This window comes from Ixodes scapularis, unplaced genomic scaffold (assembly GCF_016920785.2).
Source record: "Ixodes scapularis isolate PalLabHiFi unplaced genomic scaffold, ASM1692078v2 PGA_scaffold12__126_contigs__length_90152505, whole genome shotgun sequence".
Classification (NCBI taxonomy): Eukaryota; Metazoa; Arthropoda; class Arachnida; order Ixodida; family Ixodidae; genus Ixodes; species Ixodes scapularis.
In genome coordinates this window covers 33,138,890-33,161,290 of record NW_024609838.1, presented here as the reverse complement: position 1 = coordinate 33,161,290, position 22,401 = coordinate 33,138,890, and the positions used below count along the sequence as shown (strand labels likewise).

General features: G+C 45.1%; 1 protein-coding gene across 1 annotated transcript in view; it reads right to left on the bottom strand.

Moving 5' to 3' along the window:
- Positions 1-17,187, bottom strand: part of LOC8031431 (cystathionine gamma-lyase) — a 29,218-nt gene extending 12,031 nt beyond the window's left edge. The window contains exon 1 of the mRNA XM_040214154.3: positions 16,788-17,187. Coding sequence (XP_040070088.1) covers positions 16,788-17,048 — 261 coding nt within the window. The 5' untranslated portion in view covers positions 17,049-17,187. The remainder of the gene's footprint in view (positions 1-16,787) is intronic.
- Between the last annotated feature and the right edge of the window lie 5,214 nt (positions 17,188-22,401).

The following is a 22,401-nucleotide window of genomic DNA, read 5'->3' as shown; positions in this document are numbered from 1 at the left end:
TAGCGGAAAATTTTCCCCGCTAAATCTAGCGGAAAATTTTCCCCGCTAAATCTAGCGGAAAATTTTCCCTAGATTTATTGGAAAATTTGCCCCGCAAAGGTCGAGCGGAAAAGCTTCCCCGCTAAATCTAGCGGAAAAATTTTCCCGCTAGATCTAGCTGAAAATTTTTACTGCTAAATCTAGCGGAACCTTTTCCCCCGCTAAATCTAGCAGAAAAGTTTCCCCGCTAAATTTAGCAGAAAATTTTCCTTGCTTTATTGAGCGGAAAATTTCCCCCGCTAAATTTAGCAGAAAATCTTCCCAGCTGGATTTAGCGGAAAATTTGTCCCCCTAAGTCTAGCGAAAATTTTCTCTGCTGAATCTAGCGGAAAATTTTCCCCGCTATATTCAGCGGAAAATTTCCCCCGCTAAATCTAGCGGAAACTTTTCCCAGCTAAATTTATCGGAAAATTTGCCCCGCAAAGTCTAGCGGAAAAGCTTTCCCGCTAAATTTGGCGGAAAATTTTTCCCGCTAAATTTAGCGGAAAAATTTTTCTGCTAAATCTTGCGGAACATTTTCCCCGCTAAATTTAGCGGAAAGATTTTCCCCGCTTTGTCTAGCGGAACATATTCCCCACTATATTTAGTGGAATATTTCCCCCGTTAAATTTAGCTGAAAATTTTCCCAGCTAGATTTAGCGGAAAATTTGCGCCGCAAAGTCTAGCAGAAAAGCTTCCCCGCTAAATCTAGCGGAAAATTTTTCCGCTCAATCTAGCGGAATGTTTTTCCTGTTAAATCTAGCAAAACATTGTCCCGCTAAATTTAGCGGACACTTTTTTTTCACTAAATCTAGCGGAAAATTTTTCCCGCTATATTTAGCGGAAAACTTCCCCCGCTAAATCTAGCGGAAAATCATCCCAGTTAGATTTAGCGGAAAATTTGCCCCGCTAAGCCTAGCGGAAATTTTTCCCCGCTACATGTAGCGTAAAATTTTCTCCGCTAAATTTAGCGGAAAAATGTCCCCGCTAAATTAGGCGGAAAATGTTTCCTGCTAAATTTAGCGGGAAATTTTCCTCGCTGTTTAGCGGAAAAATTTTCCCGCTTAATCTAGCGGAAAATTTTCCCCGCAATATTCAGCTGAAAATTTTCCCCGCTAAATCTAGCGGAAAATTTTTCCAGCTAGATTTATCGGAAAATTTGCCCCGCAAAATCTAGCGGAAAGGCTTTCCCGCTAAAGCTAGCGGAAAATTTTTCCCGCTAATTTAGCGGAAAATTTTTTCTGCTATATCTTGCAGAACATTCCCCCCGCTAAATTTAGCGGAAAAATTTTCCCCGCTCTGTCTAGCGGAAAATATTCCCCGCCATATTTAGTGGAATATTTCCCCCGCGAAATTTAGCGGAAAATTTTCCCAGCTAGATTTATCGGAAAATTTGCGCCGCAAGGTCTAGCGGAAAAGCTTCCCCGCTAAATCTAGCGGAAAATTTTTCCGCTAGATCTAGCGGAATGTTTTTCCTGCTAAATCTAGCAGAATATTGTCGCGCTAAATTTAGCGGACAATTTTCTCCCTAAATCTAGCGGAAAATTTTTTTCGTTATATTTAGCGGAAATCTTCCCCCGCTAAATCTAGCGGAAAATCTTCCCAGCTAGATTTAGCTGAAAATTTGCCCCGCTAAGCCTAGCGGAAATTTTTCCCCGCTACATCTAGCGTAAAATTTTCTCCGCTAAAATTAGCGGAAAAATGTCCCCGCTAAACTTAGCGGAAAATTTTTCCTGCTACATTTAACGGGAAATTTTCCTCGCTGTTTAGCGGAAAAATTTTCCCGCTAAAACTTGCGGAAAAGTTTCCCCGCTAACTTTAGCAGAAAATTTTCCCCGCTAAATTTAGCGGAAAAATTTTCCCCGCTGAATTAAACGAAAAATTTTCCCCGCGAAATCTAGTGGGGACATTTTCCGCTAGATTTAGCGGGGAAAACTTTACGCTAGATTTAGCGGGAAAAAATTTTCCGGTAAATTTAGTGGGAAAAATTTTACACTGGATTTAGCAGGGAAAATTTCCCGCTAGATTTAGCGGGAAACATTTTCCACTAAATTAAGCGGGGAAACTTTTCCGCTAGACTTGGCGGGGCAAATTTTCCGCTAAATCTAAAATTTGCCGCTACATTTAGCGGGGAAAGTTTACGCTAGATTTAGCGGGAAAACATTTTCCACTAAATTTGGTGGGAAAAATTTTCCACTAGGTTTAGCGGGGAAAATTTTCCACAAGACTTAGCGAGGAAAATTTTCCACTAAATCTAGCTGGTAAATTGTTCCGCTAGATTTAGCGGGGAAAATTTTCTGCTAGACTTGGCGGGGCAAATTTTCCGCTAAATCTAGCTGGGAAAATTTTCAGCTAGATTTGGCGGGGAAACTTTACGCTAGATTTAGCGGGAAAAAATTTTCCGCTAAATTTAGTGAGAAAAATTTTCCGCTAGATTTAGCGGGAAAATTTTTCCACTAGATTTAGCGGAAAACGTTTCCGCTAGGCTTTGCGGGGCAAATTTTTCGCTAAATCTGGCTGGGAAAATTTTCCGCTAGATTTAGCGGGGAAAACATTCCGCTAGGATTAGCGGGAAAAATTTTCCGCTAAATTTAGCGGGAAAAATTTTACACTAGATTTAGTGGGGAAACTTTTCTGCTAGACTTAGCGGAGAAAATTTTCCACTAGAATTAGCGGGGCGAATTTTTCGTTAAATCGAGCTGGAAAAATTTTTTGATAGATTTAGCAGGGAAAGTTTTCCGCTAGATTTAGCGGGGAAATTTTTCCGCTAAATTTAGCGGGGGAATTTACCCATCATTCACCGCGTGGTTACGCCGAAGGCGACGCCGACGCCGCTTAAGCCGGAAACGGGTGCCTAAGTGCTGCGCTCTCAAAAGAGTAACACACATATCAATTAAGCCTCGTCAATAGTGGGACTAGTAACTCAAAGTAATCACATTAGTGATCAAATTCTCAATTGCCTCCCAAAAATTCTAATTGTATAAACAATTGTTCTAAGTTACCAAATGTGTAAGCGAAACACGACCACTGAACACCCCCAATGAGTGCATATATATATATCTATCTATAGTGGATTAAATTGACTGACCCCGGGATTAAATTGTGTGGCGCTTGGATTAAATTGTATGGCGCTTGGATTAAATTGGTCGTCACTTGGATTAAAATGAGCGGGAAAACCTGTAGATTGCGCTACTCTGCTCCGAAGGAGCTATATAGTGCTCTAGAGCGGTGAAGCCGCTGCCTTGCGGACGCGCAGCGCCATGGCGAGGCGCTAATTGGAACTGACGCGCGGCGGCTTCGTATCACTGCCGTTTTGCGTGGATTTCTGCGTGGTTTCAACGCTGGGATGCCTCAGATCGCGGCTTCGAGAATTTATCTGCCGTTTGGCGCGGCTGACGACGCCGGCTCGCTCGATGGACCCAGTTAATGCTTTCGCATTAAAAAACCGAGACAGGAACGCAGCTGCAAAATTGATTCACAGGATCAGCTTCTTATTTGGACGGAACTCATCCCCGCCTCGGGGTTTTTAAGTATGAGCGTTCACCAGCTAACCTGTACCTTAACCCTAATTTCTCTCTCTCTCTCTCTCTATATATATATATATAAATAAATAAATAAATAAATAAATCAGGGTGTCGAACCGGAAGCGAACCGAACCGAAAACCGGAACCGAATAGGTATTTTTTTTCCGGAACTGAACCCGAACCCGAACCGTTATATTGTTATCGCGATGAACCCGAACCGGAACTGAACCGGAAAAATATAACTGTTACTGGCTTATGTCAAAACGGTTCGGCCACATGCTGTTGACAATGAATGTGCTATCAATGCCATTTGTTTTTTAAGTGCCGTCAACTGACACACACCTCGCTCACATATTTTTCTTCTCCACTCAGTCTTAGGAATATAAACGCTGCATCCATGAATCTTGACATAGGAACCAGTATTGCGCTGGTCGCGGCTTGTACGGAAAAAAAAAAAATTAAAAAGCTGTGCAAAAAAAAAAAAAAAAAAGATCGCGTCACGGGATTTTGTTTTTTTACAATCTCGTAAATCCTAAATGCTGCTGTGTGCTCATTTCATAACACGTTTCTAGAACGCGCGAGTTCTTGAAGCTTGCTTCCATCGGAATGAGAAAAGAAAAGGCTGTGGAGTTTGATAATAATGCATCCGGTTTCGTATAGGCACTTATACCCTTGTTACACGGGCAGACTTAACTGCAGTTAAGCTAAGCCACAGTTAGCGCACAATACTTGCCGATAACATTCTGCGGCTATGCAGTCGAAGCTATGGGCGAACGTGCGCTTGAGCATCTTGAGCACCCATCAAAGCAGTGCACGCGCTCTCTTCACTTCTTTTGAAATAGCTGTCCGAGGGCATAGTGCGGCATCTATGCTGCCGCTTAACCGCAGTTAAAGCTGCGTTAACCGCGGTTAAGTGTGCCGTGTAACAGGGGTATTAGAAGCTAACATATTTGTGAGACAGCGAACTCTTCTATTTTACAATTTATCCTATTACGTCCTTCTGGCGTTGCGTTCGGTCAAATGTTTTTCATATTCCGTATCTTGTTTAATGAAAACTTCTTTAAGGGTCTAATTTGAGTTACCGAAGGCTAGTTCAAATAAAGAAAGCTGTATTTTCTCCCCACTGTTTTCCTTCAATTGCTTACACGCCGAGGTGGCGGGATAGTTAGCGAGTTCTACTTGTAAGTGGGTTTGTAAGGAGGTCGCGGATTTTACAGCTACTGCGTCGGACCCAATGGACTTCTTCCAAAACCGACGCGCCCCATCGCGGCGAAATACCACACAGTGCACTCTGGGAACTAGTTGGCCACTCAGTTTCGGTTTCGACTGAGCAGCTTCATCTCATGCTATCACGCCGCGACCAAACGCGCTGCTTGCGTTTTCGATTATCTGACTTTTCACGAACGTACAATACACTCATTCTCGAGCGATACAAAACGAAGACCGGGGCACTTTCCTTGGTTCCCGAAACACCGGATATTATGAGTGCGTATGCAAACGTAGTAAGACGTGGCTTAGTCACCTCACCCCACGAGTGCATCTTTGAGCTCAATTTCAATAATCCCGTCTATTACCAGTAAACTAGAACTGAAATTTGGTCATCTGGAGCCTTACACGTATTTTGTTTGCTAAACGTCTGTCTCTTGTTACTTCATTGGGCGAAAAGCAAGCCGGATCCTCACAGGAGTATCAAAGTTGAGCCCAGCGTTGACGCATGAACTTTTAAGGAAACGCAATAAATTCTACCTCACTACTGCACGAAAGTTACTATGATGTCTTCCTCGTGTCATCATATATCTCACACTCAAATTTTATGCGGATAGAAGATTACGCTTTCCCCAATGCTGAGATCGGCTAGCGACGGAGGCCCTAACAAGCGTCCCCTACTCCTCGCTAAGCCTTTTTGGACGAGCTTTTACTGACGCCCATGATCTGTGCCTGAACGCTGTGTCTGAAATTATCTCGGCATACTCAGGCAGGAAGAAAGCAAACACATAGCAAACAGTATGGCCATTAGCAACCGTCAAACGCCCTTTGAATAATTTCGTTTGTTTGGCGCGAGGCATAAAGGTTCATGCCCGTCCGGCGCACTTCCGGCGAACGGTGCGACATTCTTTACACAAGTGCTTGAATTTTGCTTTATTGAAACGGTCTATATGTGCGAATGTGCCTATGATTGGCAGGATAACTTCATGGGCATACTCGATGTTGGATATTAGTGGAATGCAAGCGGGTCGGGGCTTCACTTCATGCGGTGCTGCGGGTCAGTACAGATAAGAGATAAGAAGTGTATTAAAATTGAGCTTTTCAATGGCGCCTCCAAGTTTTATTTCGCGTACTCAGGCGTATTAAGAAAAAGAGTAATTGCAAAAAGTAATATTTTGCCTATGGACGCACGAAACAAACAAACTTCTCGATCAACAACACTAATCTAAAGGCGCGAGCTCGATGTATGCATACTTATTGGTTGCTACGGCTTGTTGATTCGTACACAAGCAAAATCCCCGAGCTTCGCAGCGTCGAGTTTCCAAGCACTGGCTCGTCCACATACCTCGATTGGACCGCTAACAGAAAGGCTCAAGTACAAAAATACAACAAGCATGTGTTAAGACAAGCTATACGTCTCGGGCTTGTGCTAAATCTTCGAGGTCTGGCCTTTTGGGTCAGTTTAGAGACCACAAATGACTCTTTCGGGACCAGAAAACATGAGATAACGGCCGTTAATAGTCCACGCTCTGTGTATAATCTCTTGTCGACGTGTCGATCGAAACCGAAACCATGCCACCCTCCTCCCTGGCCAACTAGTTCCCAGAGTGCAACGCGCGCCGTGTTGCATGCAGGGCTTTATGGAAGTAGTCTATTAGATGAAGTCCGAATGCGTAAACGTCGGTGAGGTAACCTTGGAGTGCACATAAAGAAACCATTCCTGGTAGAAATCCCTGAGGCTTACACTACGATGTATCCCGTTTCGTATGTGCTGATTTCAGATGTTTTGTTTGTAATTTATTTTGATGTTGCAATATGTCGTTTATAATTTCCGAACCGGTTCGCAAACCGGTTCAGCGCCCCGAACCAGTTCGCGAACCGGTTCCCGAATCGAATTAATCGAACCGGAACTGAACTGGAACAAAATAAATTTACCTGAACCTGAACCGTAACCGAACCCGTATTTTTTTGGTTCGACACACTGATATATATATATATATATATATATAACACGGGCACTTCACACCATCGTACGTGGTCTCCGAGGAGGATATAAACGAATATGCAGATGAATGAACCGTACTTAATCCAATTAATCAAAGAATCAAAATTGGATTAAGTACGGTTCATTCATCTGCACATATTCGTTTATATATATATATATATATATATATATATATATATATATATATATACTGTATTTGCAAATTATGGAGAGCGGGTTAGGCCATCCTGTCACTGTTACAATAAATTGCGAGAAGGGCTTTTTTTAATTTGGACTCGCTAAGAGCAGTGAAAAGTGAATACAAAATATGGTGTCGGAATTGAGATAGTTGAACTGTATTGTGCCGCGCAAGCACTTCACGTATTGTTAGGCACGATTCTGACCGGACGCGACGAACGAGACGAGGGAGAAACAGATGTTATCAACGACAGGAGCCGTCGGCACGTGTGCGCGAAAACCGCGAACGCATGTCCTAAACCGGTCCACGCGATGGAGCGTCGTGGCGTGTGACGTCACCTAGATAGGCTGTGTGTGGACACAGAGAAGAAAAAGAAGGACATGAAGGAGATTTGGAGGTAGGTACTCGTCTCGGTGACGAGCGCGTATCGTATTAAAAAAACCGCTTTCTTTTTTTTTTTTTTTTTTTGGGGGGGGGGCGGGGGGGGGGTTCGTGTACATGTACGTGTCGCGCAAAAATATTTGATTGTTTTGCTTCTGACACTCAACCATTTCCTGTGCCTCTTTTTTTCTTTCTTTTTATCTTATCGTTGCCATCTCTGCCGAGTCCTGTCCACAAGCACAAAAGTGCTTTAGCGGGCCTCAAACACTACGTGTACCGCGGACGCTTTCTGAAGCGTTGCGTACACGTTGTTATTATTATTAATTAAATCGGTCCTGGCCTGGCTTAGACTTGAAATCTTTATAACGTGTTTACAAGGGCGGCTGTTCAATAACTGCAGGTGTTTGCAAATCCTCTATGGGCATTCGAAGTTCGAACAATCTCTCTTTCTCGACCCTCCTTAGCCATAATAAATAATAATAACAAAAAGCACCGTGCTTAAAGTTTTTTTTTTGTTTTTGCGTACAATGATTTGTGCGAGTCTTGCACCGATAATCCGAAGGAAAGGAGCAGAGAGCACGCGCGGACGCAACAACGCCAAACTCCGATGATTAGAGGGTAGACTTAAAGCTAGCTGTCTTTTTCTCTTTAAACGCGCTTGAACGCAAAACGCTGGACACCGGCGTTTGGCACTCGAATGCGTTCAAAGCGCGAGGATGACACAAAAGGCGGCTAGCTTCCTGCCTACCCACTATTCCTTCCAACCAGAGCCCGGCGTTCGGACGCCTCCTCCCCCGCGCTCTAGTCTCCTCCTCTCCCTCAGCTTCTCGTCGCACCCTTGCTTTCACCGTCACTTGGCAAAGAGCGAACGCTATACGGCCCCTTCGGGCCAATCGGAGCGACGGAGGCGACGCACGTTACAGTCCTTACCAAAAATGTACGGGGGCGAGAGCGTAACCCCATACACCAACGCAGTGTTTCCAAGCAAACCCGCTTGGCCCACACCAGGGGTGGGCACTGCGCGTGCGCAGAAACCGAATTCGGGAGGAGTGAAGCATTTGCGCATGCGCAGTACCGACAGCAGCACCACCGCAGTGGCGTGACGTCAGTGAGTTGAGTTCGTCTATAGATGTATGGAGAAAAGGGGAAGATTGAACTCCTACCAGGACCCTCGTTCTTGTGTCCTAGCCAGTGTTGTATTCGTTACCGATAAATAGTAACGAAATAGTGTTACTCGTTACTCGCAAATAACAGGAACCCGCCGTTAAAGGGGCACTGAAGTCATTTTTGAAAAATATAGTTTTTGATCTTGTATTTTTTAAAATGGCTTGGTTTCCACACATACCAAGTCCTATATTACAAAACCGCCTATTCTTCTCAGAGCAATAGAAAAACGTGAACTTTTTTTTTTTTTTCTCGCGGACTACATTGTGTGGACCAATGAAAGCTCTACAATACGCACATATTGCGAATGATTTTATTCTAAATCGTTTTGAAGGGAGTCTGATGGGTACCACATTCGGATAATACTCCTATTTTTCTCCGCGGGCAAAGAGTGTAGGCGTTGAAATATATTTAAAACCAAGAAGGGGAAAGGGCGGGAGAGAGGGAGGGAGGGAGGGAAACCGGAACAGTGTGGCCGCTCCTTCTAATTGGGGCCTGCCAGTCCCGGTCTGAGCAGCAAAAGAAAGAGAGAGAGAAGGAAGACAGAGGAAAAGCAAATACTTTACGAGAAGGAGATTGGTTCAATCTTCCCCTTTTCCCCTCGTAAAGTATTTGGGAAAAGGTTCAAACAGGACACTTACTGATCAAAGCGGGCGAAGCCATCGCTTGCAACTCGCCGACAAGCGCCGTCCGTTGACTTCCCAAAGAGGGCTTGTCGCGATCTTTGAACACGCTTTTAACGAGGAAACAAGCTACCCACGATTGGGATTTCGGGTTGGTTGGGATGTCTAGAACGTCTCGATTGAGTTGTCGCCACAGAAGGACGATCTCAGAATCGCGTTACTGTTAGTTTTGTGTGGTGTCTGTTCAGCCTGTCGGCCACTGAAGGCGACAGTGCTTTTCGACAATTTGACAAAGGTTTTTTTTTTTCTAAAGTGGAGAGTGTTTACGTCTGGCAAAGAGAGGAAACGTTTTGAACGTATCTGGGATGACTGCATCAATTCTTACGACACAACGCCTAAAAAAGCAAAAAAAAAATTAAATGTATTTTTTTTATCTCTTGGGAAAGAAGATGTAACGTAACTGCGTCACCCATTACTCGAAATAAGTAACGGATAGTACGTTATTCGTTACGGTTTTGAAATACTAACGAGTATATGTTACGTACACTATTAGAGAGTTGTAGTAGACCGTTTCCGCAGCCCGTTGAGCACCCGGATAGCGCTCCGTAATCCGCCACAAGACCTTGAACTATATGAGACAAGGCTGGCAACGCGCATAAAAAGCTGCGGCGTAACTTTTTTTTTTTTACGGATACCGTAGCGGGGGGGGGGGGGGGGGGGGGGGGGGGGGGGGGGGGAGGGGGGAGAAACGATGTACTGCAAGTCTGCAACTCCCTATTGAAAATAATAATAATAATAATTTACTCTTTACCGGTGACGTCCAAACCGGTAAAGCATTGCCGCCAACACCCCTCTCAGACAACGCTTTTCTTCCCCTAGAAAGTTTAGCCCATCACTCAAAAGTTGTGCGAAAGCGGCGTTCCTGTCTCTCCTGCCGGTGGCTTTCGCAGCACTGTGCGCAACTATAGTGAGGTAAACTGGTCACGTGGCTCTCTCCGGCGCGTTGGTTGGCTCACCGGGACAGTAGCCTTCGCCCTTTGCCAAGTCGCGGCGAGACAGTACAGGCGGTGCGAGGATTAGATAATGGTTCTCTCGTGGTGGAATCATTAGTGTCGCTGCATGACTCCTGGCATGAAATGTCTGACATTATAGCACGGGATGGTGACGTCAGCAAGTCCTCTTTCCTTTTGCGAGGCCTTGAGCGAGTCTGTGGTGAACGTGAGGATGGACAAGGAACGCGGAATTCGGTGAGATAATCTGCGCTGTTCTACCTATGGACAGAAATGTGACGGGTTCTAGATAGGGTTCCGTATTCTCGAGGTTTATATCTCCCTTGAGTTCGGAAACTTTTTGTTTTAATATGCGATTGCATTTCTTTCGGCTCGCGAATTTGCGTAGGTTTTCTGCTTAGGTCATTTAAGCTGAGCACTCGAAAAAATGGGGAAATGTGCGTGAAACCAAACATGATGATGCAACAGGTGGTTGCAGTTGCGAATGTTGGCGACGTGTGCACCCCCAAAATCATGACGTCGGTCGGACTTTCGTGACTGGCTCAGAATAACTCGCTCTGACGTCATCAGTGGAAATTTGTCGTCTTTTTTTTTTCTTTTACCGGGGGAGAGGTCACCAGCTGCCGAAAGGGACAATGGCTAGTCTTGCATCTCAGCGCACAATAGGAGCAAGTTGCCGCCGACGCGTACCATTGAACTTTCTGTTCTCAGTTGAGGAGGACGCAAATCGCTGAGGTCAGAAGCATCTGTGTAGTGACGTCAGATGTTTTCCGCATAAAAAAGATCCGCTGAAGCCAACCTTTTTTCTTTTTTTTTTTTTTCGAAGCATTGATTAGCACGTCTCTACAAGACTGGGGGTCTTTACACATGGAGGAAAATTTAGTGAATACGAATATCGTGTACGTTTTCTGTATTTTTTAAAATTAATTTTACTAAGTGAACGCGACCTAAATATATTTGATTGCGCTCGCCAGGAGCACCACTCAAAAGAACAGCTACTGGTATACGATATTCCCAAAAATAATATATTTTTTTTTATTTTTTTAGCGACTTGGTAAGTAGGCTATGGTATGTCAAAGCACCGCCCATTTAGGTTGTTGCCTCAGTCACATATATTTTAAGGAAAAAAGAGAAAGTCGAACCTGAACAACGGGAACAACGTGGGGAAACGTGCCGCCAGAGATTCCGGAAATCGCTCTGATTGCGATTCACGTACTCCATGCGCCTCGCGCTCAAAGCTGCTCGAAACTCGGAGTGCTTCCGGTGGTGATAAAAAGCACGATTTAATTATTTCTATCTAAGGAATGCTCGTATGTTACTTCTGAGAGAATATGAGACTTGTGTCGTCGTCCCAAGTGATTTAGAAATGTAAAGGGGGAAAACGTTTAGCCGTCTAATTTAAATTAAAACTTTCCTGTCAAAATAAAGAAGAAAAAAAATAATATTTTGTTAAATAGATATTTATGTTTGTAAATTAGTTGAGTTATGGCTTTAATAGGGTTTTTTACATGCTCGCATATTCTGTGCTTAACTCCTTCCTACATAATAAAGAAAAAAAAACGCGCTGTAAATACGTATAAACTTTAATAAAAAAAAGCGCACCACCTGCCGTTTTTTTTTCGTATTCCAATTGGGGCATTTGCTTGCGCAAAACACTTTTTTGCTGAGAAACCTGCACAGTGTTTTTCCCAATATTTTCATCAAGCAACGAAAATTAGCGGTACATTTCTTATTCACCGATGCTTTCTTTAGCTGCCGAATCAACTTTTTTTTTTCTTCGGTTGCACGTGTGCCTAACATGCTGCCACAAAAAACAAAAAAAAAAAAGCATTTTTTTGTTGTTTTGTTTGGTAACGATAATTGTTTCCTCATAAAAAGTCTTTCTTTTTTTCTTTTCGGAGAAATTGGGAAACAGCTATAGGAGTCTCAGAGCTCTACTGAGCACGAAACATGTTATTTAAGCAACAAGTAAAGAAAAAAAAAATACGCGGCATGCTTTTTGCGTACCCATCTGCCCACGCACACGTCAGCGAATCCGAGAACAGCCAGTGTTTACGCAGGTGCGACCATCCGATTCAACATTATTCACACGCTACCCAGGGCTTACGTCTCTTTTGACGTCGGCACTTTGTATGCGGCACAGGTAACTATCGAGACACCTGTGGAACAATATTGAGAACAATAGAGAGTTTTAGAGAACCGTTTTTGCACGTCGGATCATCATCATCATCATTTATTAAACCTTGAAGGCTCCGACGGGCATTACACAAGGTGGGGGTACTCGCTGAAAAAAACATAAAAGAACAAACAAAAAGTGGGTTACATGCTGGAGAACATTTCAATTTGGGCATGTGCAAAAACGGTTCCCTAAATAAGTTTTGAAAAACCGGAGACGACGGACGAAAAAGGGGACAACGCAGGAAAGTTCTAATTTAAATTAGACGGCTAAATGCTTTCCCCCCTTTCCATTTCGAAGTCACTTGGGACGACGACACAGGTCTCATATTCTCTCCGAGGTCAGAATTGAGACGTTTGTGTGTTGTCCCCAAAAATGTGTAACATCAACCAACTCGCCTGGCTACTCTATCTTCTATCTCCCTAAATAATGATTTCTCTTTGCACCGTCTATTCGTGTCTATGGAATTTAAATGGGATGTGTCTGTGCCAACCGGTCCCAAGGGTAACAAACGTTCGGTTTCTAGACAGAAAAAGAAAAAAAAAATTATGCGATGTGTGCACTAATGTTTGCGCTTGAGCGAAGTTTGAACTTGCTCGGAAGTAGTCGAGACGTTGGGGAGTTTTAGTAGATCGTTCCGACGACTCCGGCAACGATACCCGATGTGCAGCCGACGACGCCTTTGCGCACGCATCATGTTTTTTATCGGGTACATAATCGGAGGTATCGGAATGATGTACACTACAACTCTATTGCTACACAGATGCATCTCAGCCGCTGTAAGCGTGATTGATATATATCCAGATTCATCATTCACGATACCTCTTTTTTTTTTTTTTTTTTTTTTTGTCGACAGTATTTGTTGGTGTACACATAAGGGACGCGTGAGATGGAAAAAGCCTTCGAAAACTCGAAATCACCGAGAAATCGAGAATATATAGTCACGTGCGAGGGGGTTCGCGGTCTCGTAACATCCTATAGACCCATCAGAGAAAAAAGCGCCACCTGTCGTAGGCAACAGCAACTAGTGGCAGCCGCCATGCTGCAGGATAGCGCGCGCCGCTGCGTACGCTGCGTTGGCCGTAGACGCTAGTCAATTCCTGCCCACGATGCCAACGTACTGCTGCGTACCCCTCTGTAAGCAGAGTGGGTATCTGGACAAGTCTGGCATTAAGGCACGCATTCGGAAATGTACTCGTTATCGGTTGAGGGCGGCGTAGCCGCGCAAACGTTTCCCTGCTGAAGTGCAAAAACGGAACACGAACCGTTCTCACGCTACGCTTCCTTGGGTGTTTGAGTCAGGTGTTTTTAATCTCACTTTGTTGCGTTTGAAGGTAGAGTTTTCAAGTTTCAGCTATACTTCGTTTCTGCTTCGGTCCAGACGCAGCCGATGCTACTAGCGCGAGCATGTGGCCCAGAACAGTGCTTGCACTGCACGAGCACGCGTGCTTGGCAGGGATGCTGAAAGCCCGGAGCCCGCGCTTGTAGCTTTGGCTGCGTCTGGACCGAAGCTGAAACGAAGTATAGCTTGAAGAAATCAAGGCGTCAAATACAAATATAATGTTGCTCGTGGTATCGTTTGTGGACGTGACAGCTTCGCGAGCGCCTAGCTTCAGGTATGCGCGAGCTCGCGGTGCTTCAAACTTGCGCGTGTAAATTGTATGCTAGGTATGCATGAAGCCATACGACCTGACGCTTTAACCTGCCTGTAGCGCAGACATCTGTGCAGCGCGTGCTTTATGCAAAGCAACATGCACGCGCTTGCAACTTCTGCTTCACTGCAAAATTTGCTGCTCTACATTTCCCAACTCTAAAATCCCGCTCAAGAAAAAGGGACTCGACGTATCAAGTAGGAACTTGTGTCAAATACGTCCTTTACTGGTTAACTTGCGCATTGAAATTTTAGGTCTTAATTCCAAGTAAAAAAACGCGATTTGACGAGCGACGAGTCAAGCGACGAAAGTCGGCTACGAGCAACGAAAATGTTTCACTGTCGCTTGTCGCGTCGCTTGGTTTGGGATTTCTAGAAAACGACGCTCATCGCCTTGGTCGCTCGCTCGTCGCTTTTATGCGGTGTGCTTCATCGCGCGACTGTCCGACCGGCAGCGAAGCGGGACCCCTGCGCCTGTTTTGTCGCACATCCGGAGAGAACTGGCGACTTCTAACTACAGCCCGTAAATTATAACCGGTTCCTATCATTTTTTGATGACATGGTTGATGTCGTAACTACAAAGATCTTAGTAATTACCTTTTTCGTGCGTAGTTGGCCTTTATAGATGCGGCGACCACGAACCCCTCAACGAGAAAGTTGTAACTTCTGTCGAATTGTCGTTTCGAGTCCGATCGGCTCTTTAAGAAGCGATATACCACATCATCTTTAACGGCTGGGAGCTGGGAAAGGTCGTTTACCCAACCCGTGATCGGGAAAACGCTACCTGCAGCCATACAGAGGCGAAAGGATCGACGAAACAAGAACGCTACAGTCAAAACAACCATGCCGGCCGCAACAGGGTCCTTCCCAATGGCGCCGGCCGCCCAATGTTGTTGGACTCGTTCAGCGGATTTTCGCTGTTGCCAGATTTTTTGAAAGGGGTCTATATCACGTAATATTCGCCGATTTATTTGGAAAGAGAAATTACCATTCCCACTACTCGGTTTGTGGTTGCGTCAGCCTTTTCATTCGTGTAGAGTCTGCTCATTCGTACGGTCATTTCGCCAGATGTATGCCCCTTTCAGAAATCTCGAGCACGAACTTCATACTAAAGACGGGGACGGGCGAAATTGGTTAGAATTGACCGACGTGACCGGCTGAACGACGAGGAAACGGCGGGGTGCCGCCTGTCAGAAACGCAATAGACCCGTTCCGAAATTGTGAAATGATGCATAGATTATGCGCAGCCGCCATTAGTTGGTCTCATCGCTTCCGGCGTGAAGCCCGTGATTGGTTGCATGTTTGCGCCGAGCAGTACGGCCGGTTCACGTGCCCGTAACGCTATTTCCTGTCTTCTCACTTTATTTTTTTATCGCCAGTTGTTTTATTTGAGTGCGGTGGCAGTCACACATGCCTGCGCTCCGGAACCACTCACCCCGATATCTGGTCTACGCTGCGGCCGTATAATGATATCTCCACTGCGGCGGAACAACAACTTCGAGAGCAATGGCGGGAATCGTGTCAAAATATAGGCTGCGTTATAGAGTGACTATATACACCGAGTGCTCATTTGAATTCGAACAGGGGGACATTATGTATGTGGCTAATCTTTGCGATAAGTCGGGTAATTAACTAAGCTGCCTTAATTAACTTTTTTAATTAGTATATATGAGCCGCAGAGTTATCAGCAATAAACGCTGGGGGTTCAGGTGGCGCTAGTGTGCTGTTTCATTTTGAAGCAGACAGCAACCAGTCTAAATATGACTTTCGGTAATCCATTCCTATGGAAAAACACAAATGCGTTTTCTCTTCGCGGTCGATTATAAGAGCAAATATTGCTTAGTGTTGTGACAGAAAAAGAAGTTTGGAACGTTTTACAATCGGATGTACAAAAATATGCGTCAGAGCGTTTTTCTTTAGAATTCATGGCGTCGAACACTGCGCTAAGACAGCCCAATACACATGTATAATACGTGTTGACGTTGCGAAGCACACACAGTGAATCACTTTGACAAAACACCAAATGGATGCTAATATATGCCAAATCAAACAATCAAAACAGACGACAAGAACGAAGCATGGATTTATGGAACGAAGAACACGTACTGGATTAGTAACAAACTCTGCATGAATAATGAGAATAAAGCCGTAACCGAGTGTTGCTGCTCTGAAATAAATACGATTGTTGTTGCTCAAAAATAAATTGTATCGACATATGCTGTACAGTAGAGACCTGGGCCCCAATTTTTGCTAACTTAAACATCGCTCAATAACAAAGAAAAACCATTAACTAAATAAATTACGCGCTTTTGTAATGTGAATACAGCCCCTAGTACCCTTTACGAGTAAAGAAACTACGCTGATTTCTATTATTCCCTGGTGAAGAGAAAAATAGTACGTACGTTTTCCCATAGGAATACACAGGAAGACTGGAAAAGTAGACTGGTTGCTGTCTGCTTCAATTTGCAACCGGAAGTCTCGTGGATACTATCTGAGCCTCTAGATATGAGCTATGCATCAGAGTAACGACACTCGAGCAATCTTGGTGCTTCGACTCATGGTTGCCGTTTATCTGACGCACTTCACCTGAAGTCGCAGAAAACCCTTTTTTTTCTTCTTTCTTCTCCGGAAAATGTTAGAACACACCGCGACAGAGCCAAACGATATCGCGTGCAGCTTCTTGACGCCGTAAGTCGCGTCTTTTGAACGTTAACTCGCGCAAATTGCGCCCACCCTGCGTACTAAGAGTCGCACCAACATGGCGGCGCCCACGAGATAATGGGAGCATAATGGAGTGCCGATGCTCTAACGAGCGTGGCTCGATGCCCGTGTCAACGACCGCATGGCTTACGTAGTGTTCGGCCGGCGCTCCTTGCTGGAAGGTGGTTGCCATCGAAATCGGCGGTACCACCGCCCTCGAGTTCCACTGGCTCGGGTCTTGTCCCGCGTGGACTGCGTTGGTGTCGAAGTGCCACTGTTCGGATGCCATGATGAGCTGAGTTTCTGCTCCTTGCTCGTTCGAAGCGTACGCTTGGAATGAATGCCGTTCGGAGCCCAGCTGAAACGCCGTAAGCGGAGGTGGTGGGAGAGGAGGCGGCAGGAAGGGCGGCATTTGTAATCGTGCCCTGCGGCCTTTTTTTTTCTTTGCTACTTTGTCTTTTTGTTATCTTTGTTTTGTCTCTTGTTTCCTCGTCGTGTGACTCGCCGCGTATCAGACGCGTCGTCTGCAATGGAGCCCGTTCACCGTGTCTGGGGTTGTGAATTGCGACGCGTGTCGTCTGCTCGCGTGGCTTGCGCCGTCGTCTTGGAAATGTCATCGTCTTGAAAGCCGACAAAAAAAAAAAAAAAAAAAAAAAACGAAAATTTTTTTTCAAAGATTTGTTTTAGACGATTTTTCTACTAAAGGTAAGAAAAGTCTTCTTGAAGAAAAGAACAAATAACAAGATTTATCTATTATTTTTATCGATCATTTTGTTCTCTTTTACCTTTTAAACGGGTCATGAAACGATTTTTCCGCTTTCGCTAAATTCTATTTAGAATCACTCCATAACGTTAATAGCTGAATAAATTTGCTGCCAATGCAATTAATGATAAGGTACGAGCGAGCTGGACAATAATGACGAAAACAATTCCTGGAGAAGGGGAACAAAGAACAAACATAAATCTCCAAATGGTGACTGATGCGCGACCGAAAAAATCCGCCTGGTTCTGATATCGAACCAGGGACCTTTCCAGGCCCGCTGCTGTTTTCCTCACTATGGGTGGTGCACATGCTACACATTATGCCTTTATGTTCATAGTGCATAGAAACCTGTCAACTTGCCTTAGTTTTTCTTTCTAGGCCAAGGAAGTCGCCAAAAAGAGACCGATAAATATGAGCACGGTTTATCGCCTCAACTCGGAGCCAGAACAAGCGCCCACGTGAGCCACGCGCTGGGGTTGGCAAGCAGAAAACGTGTGCGTGAGCTCCAGGCATTGTTAGGGTTTGGCTATTCTCATCACCGCAGTGGTTGAACACGAGTCACTACCCGAGTGTCCGCCGGGGCAGTGATTGTATACGAGCGGAAGTCGAATGCTCACACATTTCTCGTGTCCAATCCATCATCCGCGCTCGACCGTCGTCAGGCAGGTGGTTTCGATCCAACGTTGTTTCGATCCCACACAGTTACCTCATCAAGCTTTGCGAAGACGAGACTGAAAGAAAATACTCCGCTTTTATCATCGCAATTTCACCGCGACAAAGAAGCTTCTGAATTAGTGCACGGTCCGTGCGAGGATATTCGGCCAGACTTGGACCAGTACACCTCTGCAAAGTCATGAACATTCTATCCGATATTGTTTCGTGACCTCTTTAAGGGAGAGTTGGCAGTTTTTACGTGCGGTGTATAAATTAGCTTGCACACGGCGCCATTGAACCATGTGGTCATTTTTACTAGTTCTTGCCGAGAAAAAAAGATAAGTGGCGCGAATCGAAGATAAGCGCTGAGCAGCAAGGTTTACTACCACCATGCGCGCTGATGTGACGTTAAAGTTTAAAGCGTAACTCGGTTATATGATTTGAGGCTTACGACGGTTTTTAATGAAAGAAGTGTCCCTGAATTACGAGGTGTCCATTTATTTTTTTTTCTTCTTCGATGTCTTGTGTAGTTTTGTAGATATCCTATCTCAAAGTTTTGTTTCGGGGTTCTATAAGTCAGATAAGATGCTACGGCTGTTTTACTGCTTTGCTTTGCAGACACCGAACATCTGTAGCAAATATTACTTATTCATGAAGCTGCCTGCCGAAAAGCGAGTTTGCCATGATGAACGCAGGTTTAGAACGAGCCCCCACTTCTGAAAAGAACTACAATCTTGGTGGTGTGCAATGCACGTCGCAGAAGCGTTATGGAAGCTAATAGCAAGCTCTCTGTGAGCAAGAACCGGCTAAACTATGGCTGCCAGTGAATGCCACCTTCGGCTCTAACCTTCGGCACCACATTGCGCTTGAATGAGCAGGGAGTCGCTCGCGAGGGGCGCTGCTGTTTTCCTCACTATTAACTGATGGCAAAAGTGTTTTATAGCCTCACTTTCTTTTCACTTCGGAGTGATTATAGTTTTCACATTTAAATATTCTAAGCTTAAATGGTAAAACAAAACTGCTAGGTGGCGTAAGCTACCGCCCGATCCAAAGGGCTCAGCCGGATTCATCTATCCATCCATCCATCCTATAAAGCCCCTTCATGTTTCACAAATAGCGCAAGGTGCATCGATGCACGAGGCATGTGCAACCTGCAACCCTTGGGAAGATCATGGCAGCACAGCGCAGTACTGAGCTCGATTTCAGAGGCCATGTTCTTCCCACAAGTGGCTGGCGGCACGTGCCTCGAGCATTTCCACAACTATGAATGGCGCCACTTTTCTCAGGATAGAGGGGCTTTCCCTCACTATGGGTAAATCACGTGCTACCCCCGTGGTTGCGTTTTTATTTTCATAGTGTATAGAAACCTGGGATTGCACGTGCTTGCACCAGCAGAGGAAGTTGAAGTATCCTCACTCTGGGTTGTGAAAAAATTCCGCCAGGCGGCGATACCCAAACTTCTTGCCGCGATAGAGCACTTACAAACTATACGGCCGCTAAAACGGTTCTTTAGAACTCCCTACTGTCTCAGGCATATTTTTTTATTGACCGACGGCCCTTGTACGACGGTGCCACCGCGTCAGTGACGTAGCCAGAATTTTATTTCGGGGGAGAAAGGGGGGAGGGAGGGTTCAGCGGCATTAATCCCCCCCCCCCTCCCCACACACACACATCTGGTGGTTAGTTAGTTTTATTTTTTTATTGGAGTATTTTCTCACAGCTGCTGGAAATTAGCTTAAGGGGAAAGAAGGGGGGGGGGGGGGGAATGGGGGAGTAGGTACAGTGCTAATCACACTTGTCTATAACGCGCGAGCGTGCGGCTTTCTCCGAGGAGCGCTAGACTGGTGGCATTCGCGGAAACTAAGCTAGTCACGTGGCGCAACATGGAACGGCCCGCTCGAGGGGTGTCCTGCCCACTCTATCAGCTGGCGGCGAACGCGGAAGGATGCTCGCACGCTTTTTACAAACATCATTGCTCGAACAACAAATTGAAGCATGAAAACATATAAACAATGTCGTCATAAAAAAAAAAATCATAAAGCACTTTACTTTTATCGCTTATCAAGCGATAGAGTGGGCAGGACACTGTACCTTCCGTTTTGCAACATTTTTACTTCCTGTGAAAGACTGGTTGTCATCTGGTGTTTGCGACGTTTTGCAAGAGCCACCTGGGGACACGCCACGGATATCCCCCTCTTAACCAGTTTGGAATGGGCACGTTCGAAAGATACAAAGCTTTCTTTCAGAACGCCGATTATACATTATACATATATGATCCTCAAAAAAACGTGATCATAAGGTCCGAAAAACGCATGCAGTTGTCCGCAGGCATTTCCCATGTATGACCTATAGCCCAACTTACGAATATTTAAACGTATCCACAATGCTCTCAACAACTTCTTCCAACTCCGAATTCCTGTCTAAAATTAAAAGGTAGAAGTTTACATATCTTCTCTGCATGCTAATCAGCAAGGCCTCGCGCAATTCATTTGTACAAAGACGGTAAAAGTATTACTTAAAACAGGGGCAACCAGACGGCCCAATACAAACGCCGGATTTTTGTACAAACAGAAACAAACAAACATAAAACGTTCATTGTAACTGGCGGCAGTGAACTGAAGAAAAGAAACCAAGAGCTCTGAACAATGTTTGCTGCTAACGCCCGCAGAACTTTGAAACTTGGCCCTTTCTATATTTTCCCAAACCGTTTGAAGTAACCCGTCATGAGGAACGGAATAGTAGAGCTCCTCGACGTTCACAGAGAAACCTAAAATGGCATTTGGACGCCCCTTTCCAAACACCCCAACCTCATCCGAGCTTCGTACAAGAAAAAGGTCACTCAGAGCAAGTATATCTAAGTGGCGCTGTACGTGAACTCATGAACCCGCCATGTGTTCTTCTCAGACACAGTGGCTCGGTATAGACATTCAAGTTTGTGCGTTTTTTTCCGTGAAAAACACTTCTCAAAGCCACCAGAGCAAGTATATCTAAGTGGCGCTGTAGGTGACAGCTAACATGAACCTGCCATGTGTTCTTCTCAGACACAGTGGCTCGGAATAGACATTCAAGTTTGTGCGTTTTTCCCGTGAAAAACGCTTCCAAAAATCCCCTTTTCTGCTTTCTCGGTAGCTTTCGCTCAAGGTTTCCGGGTTCAAATATTTTAGCGCTGTAAGCGACTCAGATGTTTGTCTTCGGACGAAACCTGACTTCCCTTAAAACCTTATCTATCGCTGCCGACGCCCTCTCTTAGAAGAAACCCTTCGTCAAAACAACGAAACAGCCTTCCTTATCGACCTGGAGAAGAGATAGTGCAAAGAGGCTTCGCACTAGGAGGCACTATGAAGACGACTCGCAGTGTCACTGGAGCAGCCAATACATGCATCACCAATGGCAGACTCCTTGTACTGTTCACTATAAAGATTGTGCCTCTGAGGGCTGGACCTCTTCGGTGTTCTGGATCCACCTTGAAGTCGCGCAAGAAGGTTGTGAAACATTCTGAAATCTGAATATTTGGGGCAGGTCAGAATGCATTGGGACTGGCTCCGTGTCATCGTTCATAGAGGATCAGAAGGAGCAGTTGCCTGCCAATCGCCGGTATGCTAATACAAGAAATTGGCGACATAAACTACAGAGTTCTTGTGGCGAAGAGCGCGACTGAAGCTTCCATCAAGGGAGGAGCGCTGACAACGTCACCGTTTTGGGAGGTGCTAACTCTTCCAGATGACGTCAAGCAAGTTATATATATATAAAAAAAAAGTCCATCGTTCAGCTTCGAGCATTCTACGACTCAACCGGAGCTTCCCGCCATGGTTCGAAGGGTTCCGGATCGTGCGAGAGAGCAGAACAAGGAGCGTGCCATCGGTGATGGTGTGGGCTGCCTCAGTGACCACTGTGAGTCGTCTTCCTGGGTCAAAACATCCTTAAAAAAAAGAAAAAAAAAAAGTAGGGGGTTGTTTAGGCCGGAAGGGAAGGCGGGTTCATTGTTATGACGAAGGGTTTGTTTTAAGAGAGGGCGTCGGTAGCGATAGATAAGAATTGGAGGGAAGTGAAGTTTTGTACGAAGGCACAAAAATCTGAGACGCTTAGGAAGCTAAAAGATTTGAACCTGGAAAACTTGAGGAAGGCTCCGAGGAAGGAGAAAAAGGGTTTTTGAAAATGTTTTTTACGGGAAAAACACACAAGCCTGAAGGCCCATTCCGAACCTTTGTATCTGGGAAAAGCACATGGCAAGTTCAGGTTAGCCGTTACCTATACGGCGTCACTTAGATACACTTAGATACACTTGCAAGTTTCTTCGGGTGCTTTGAAAGGGTGTCCGAATGCCATCTCAACTTCTTTACATGTGAAC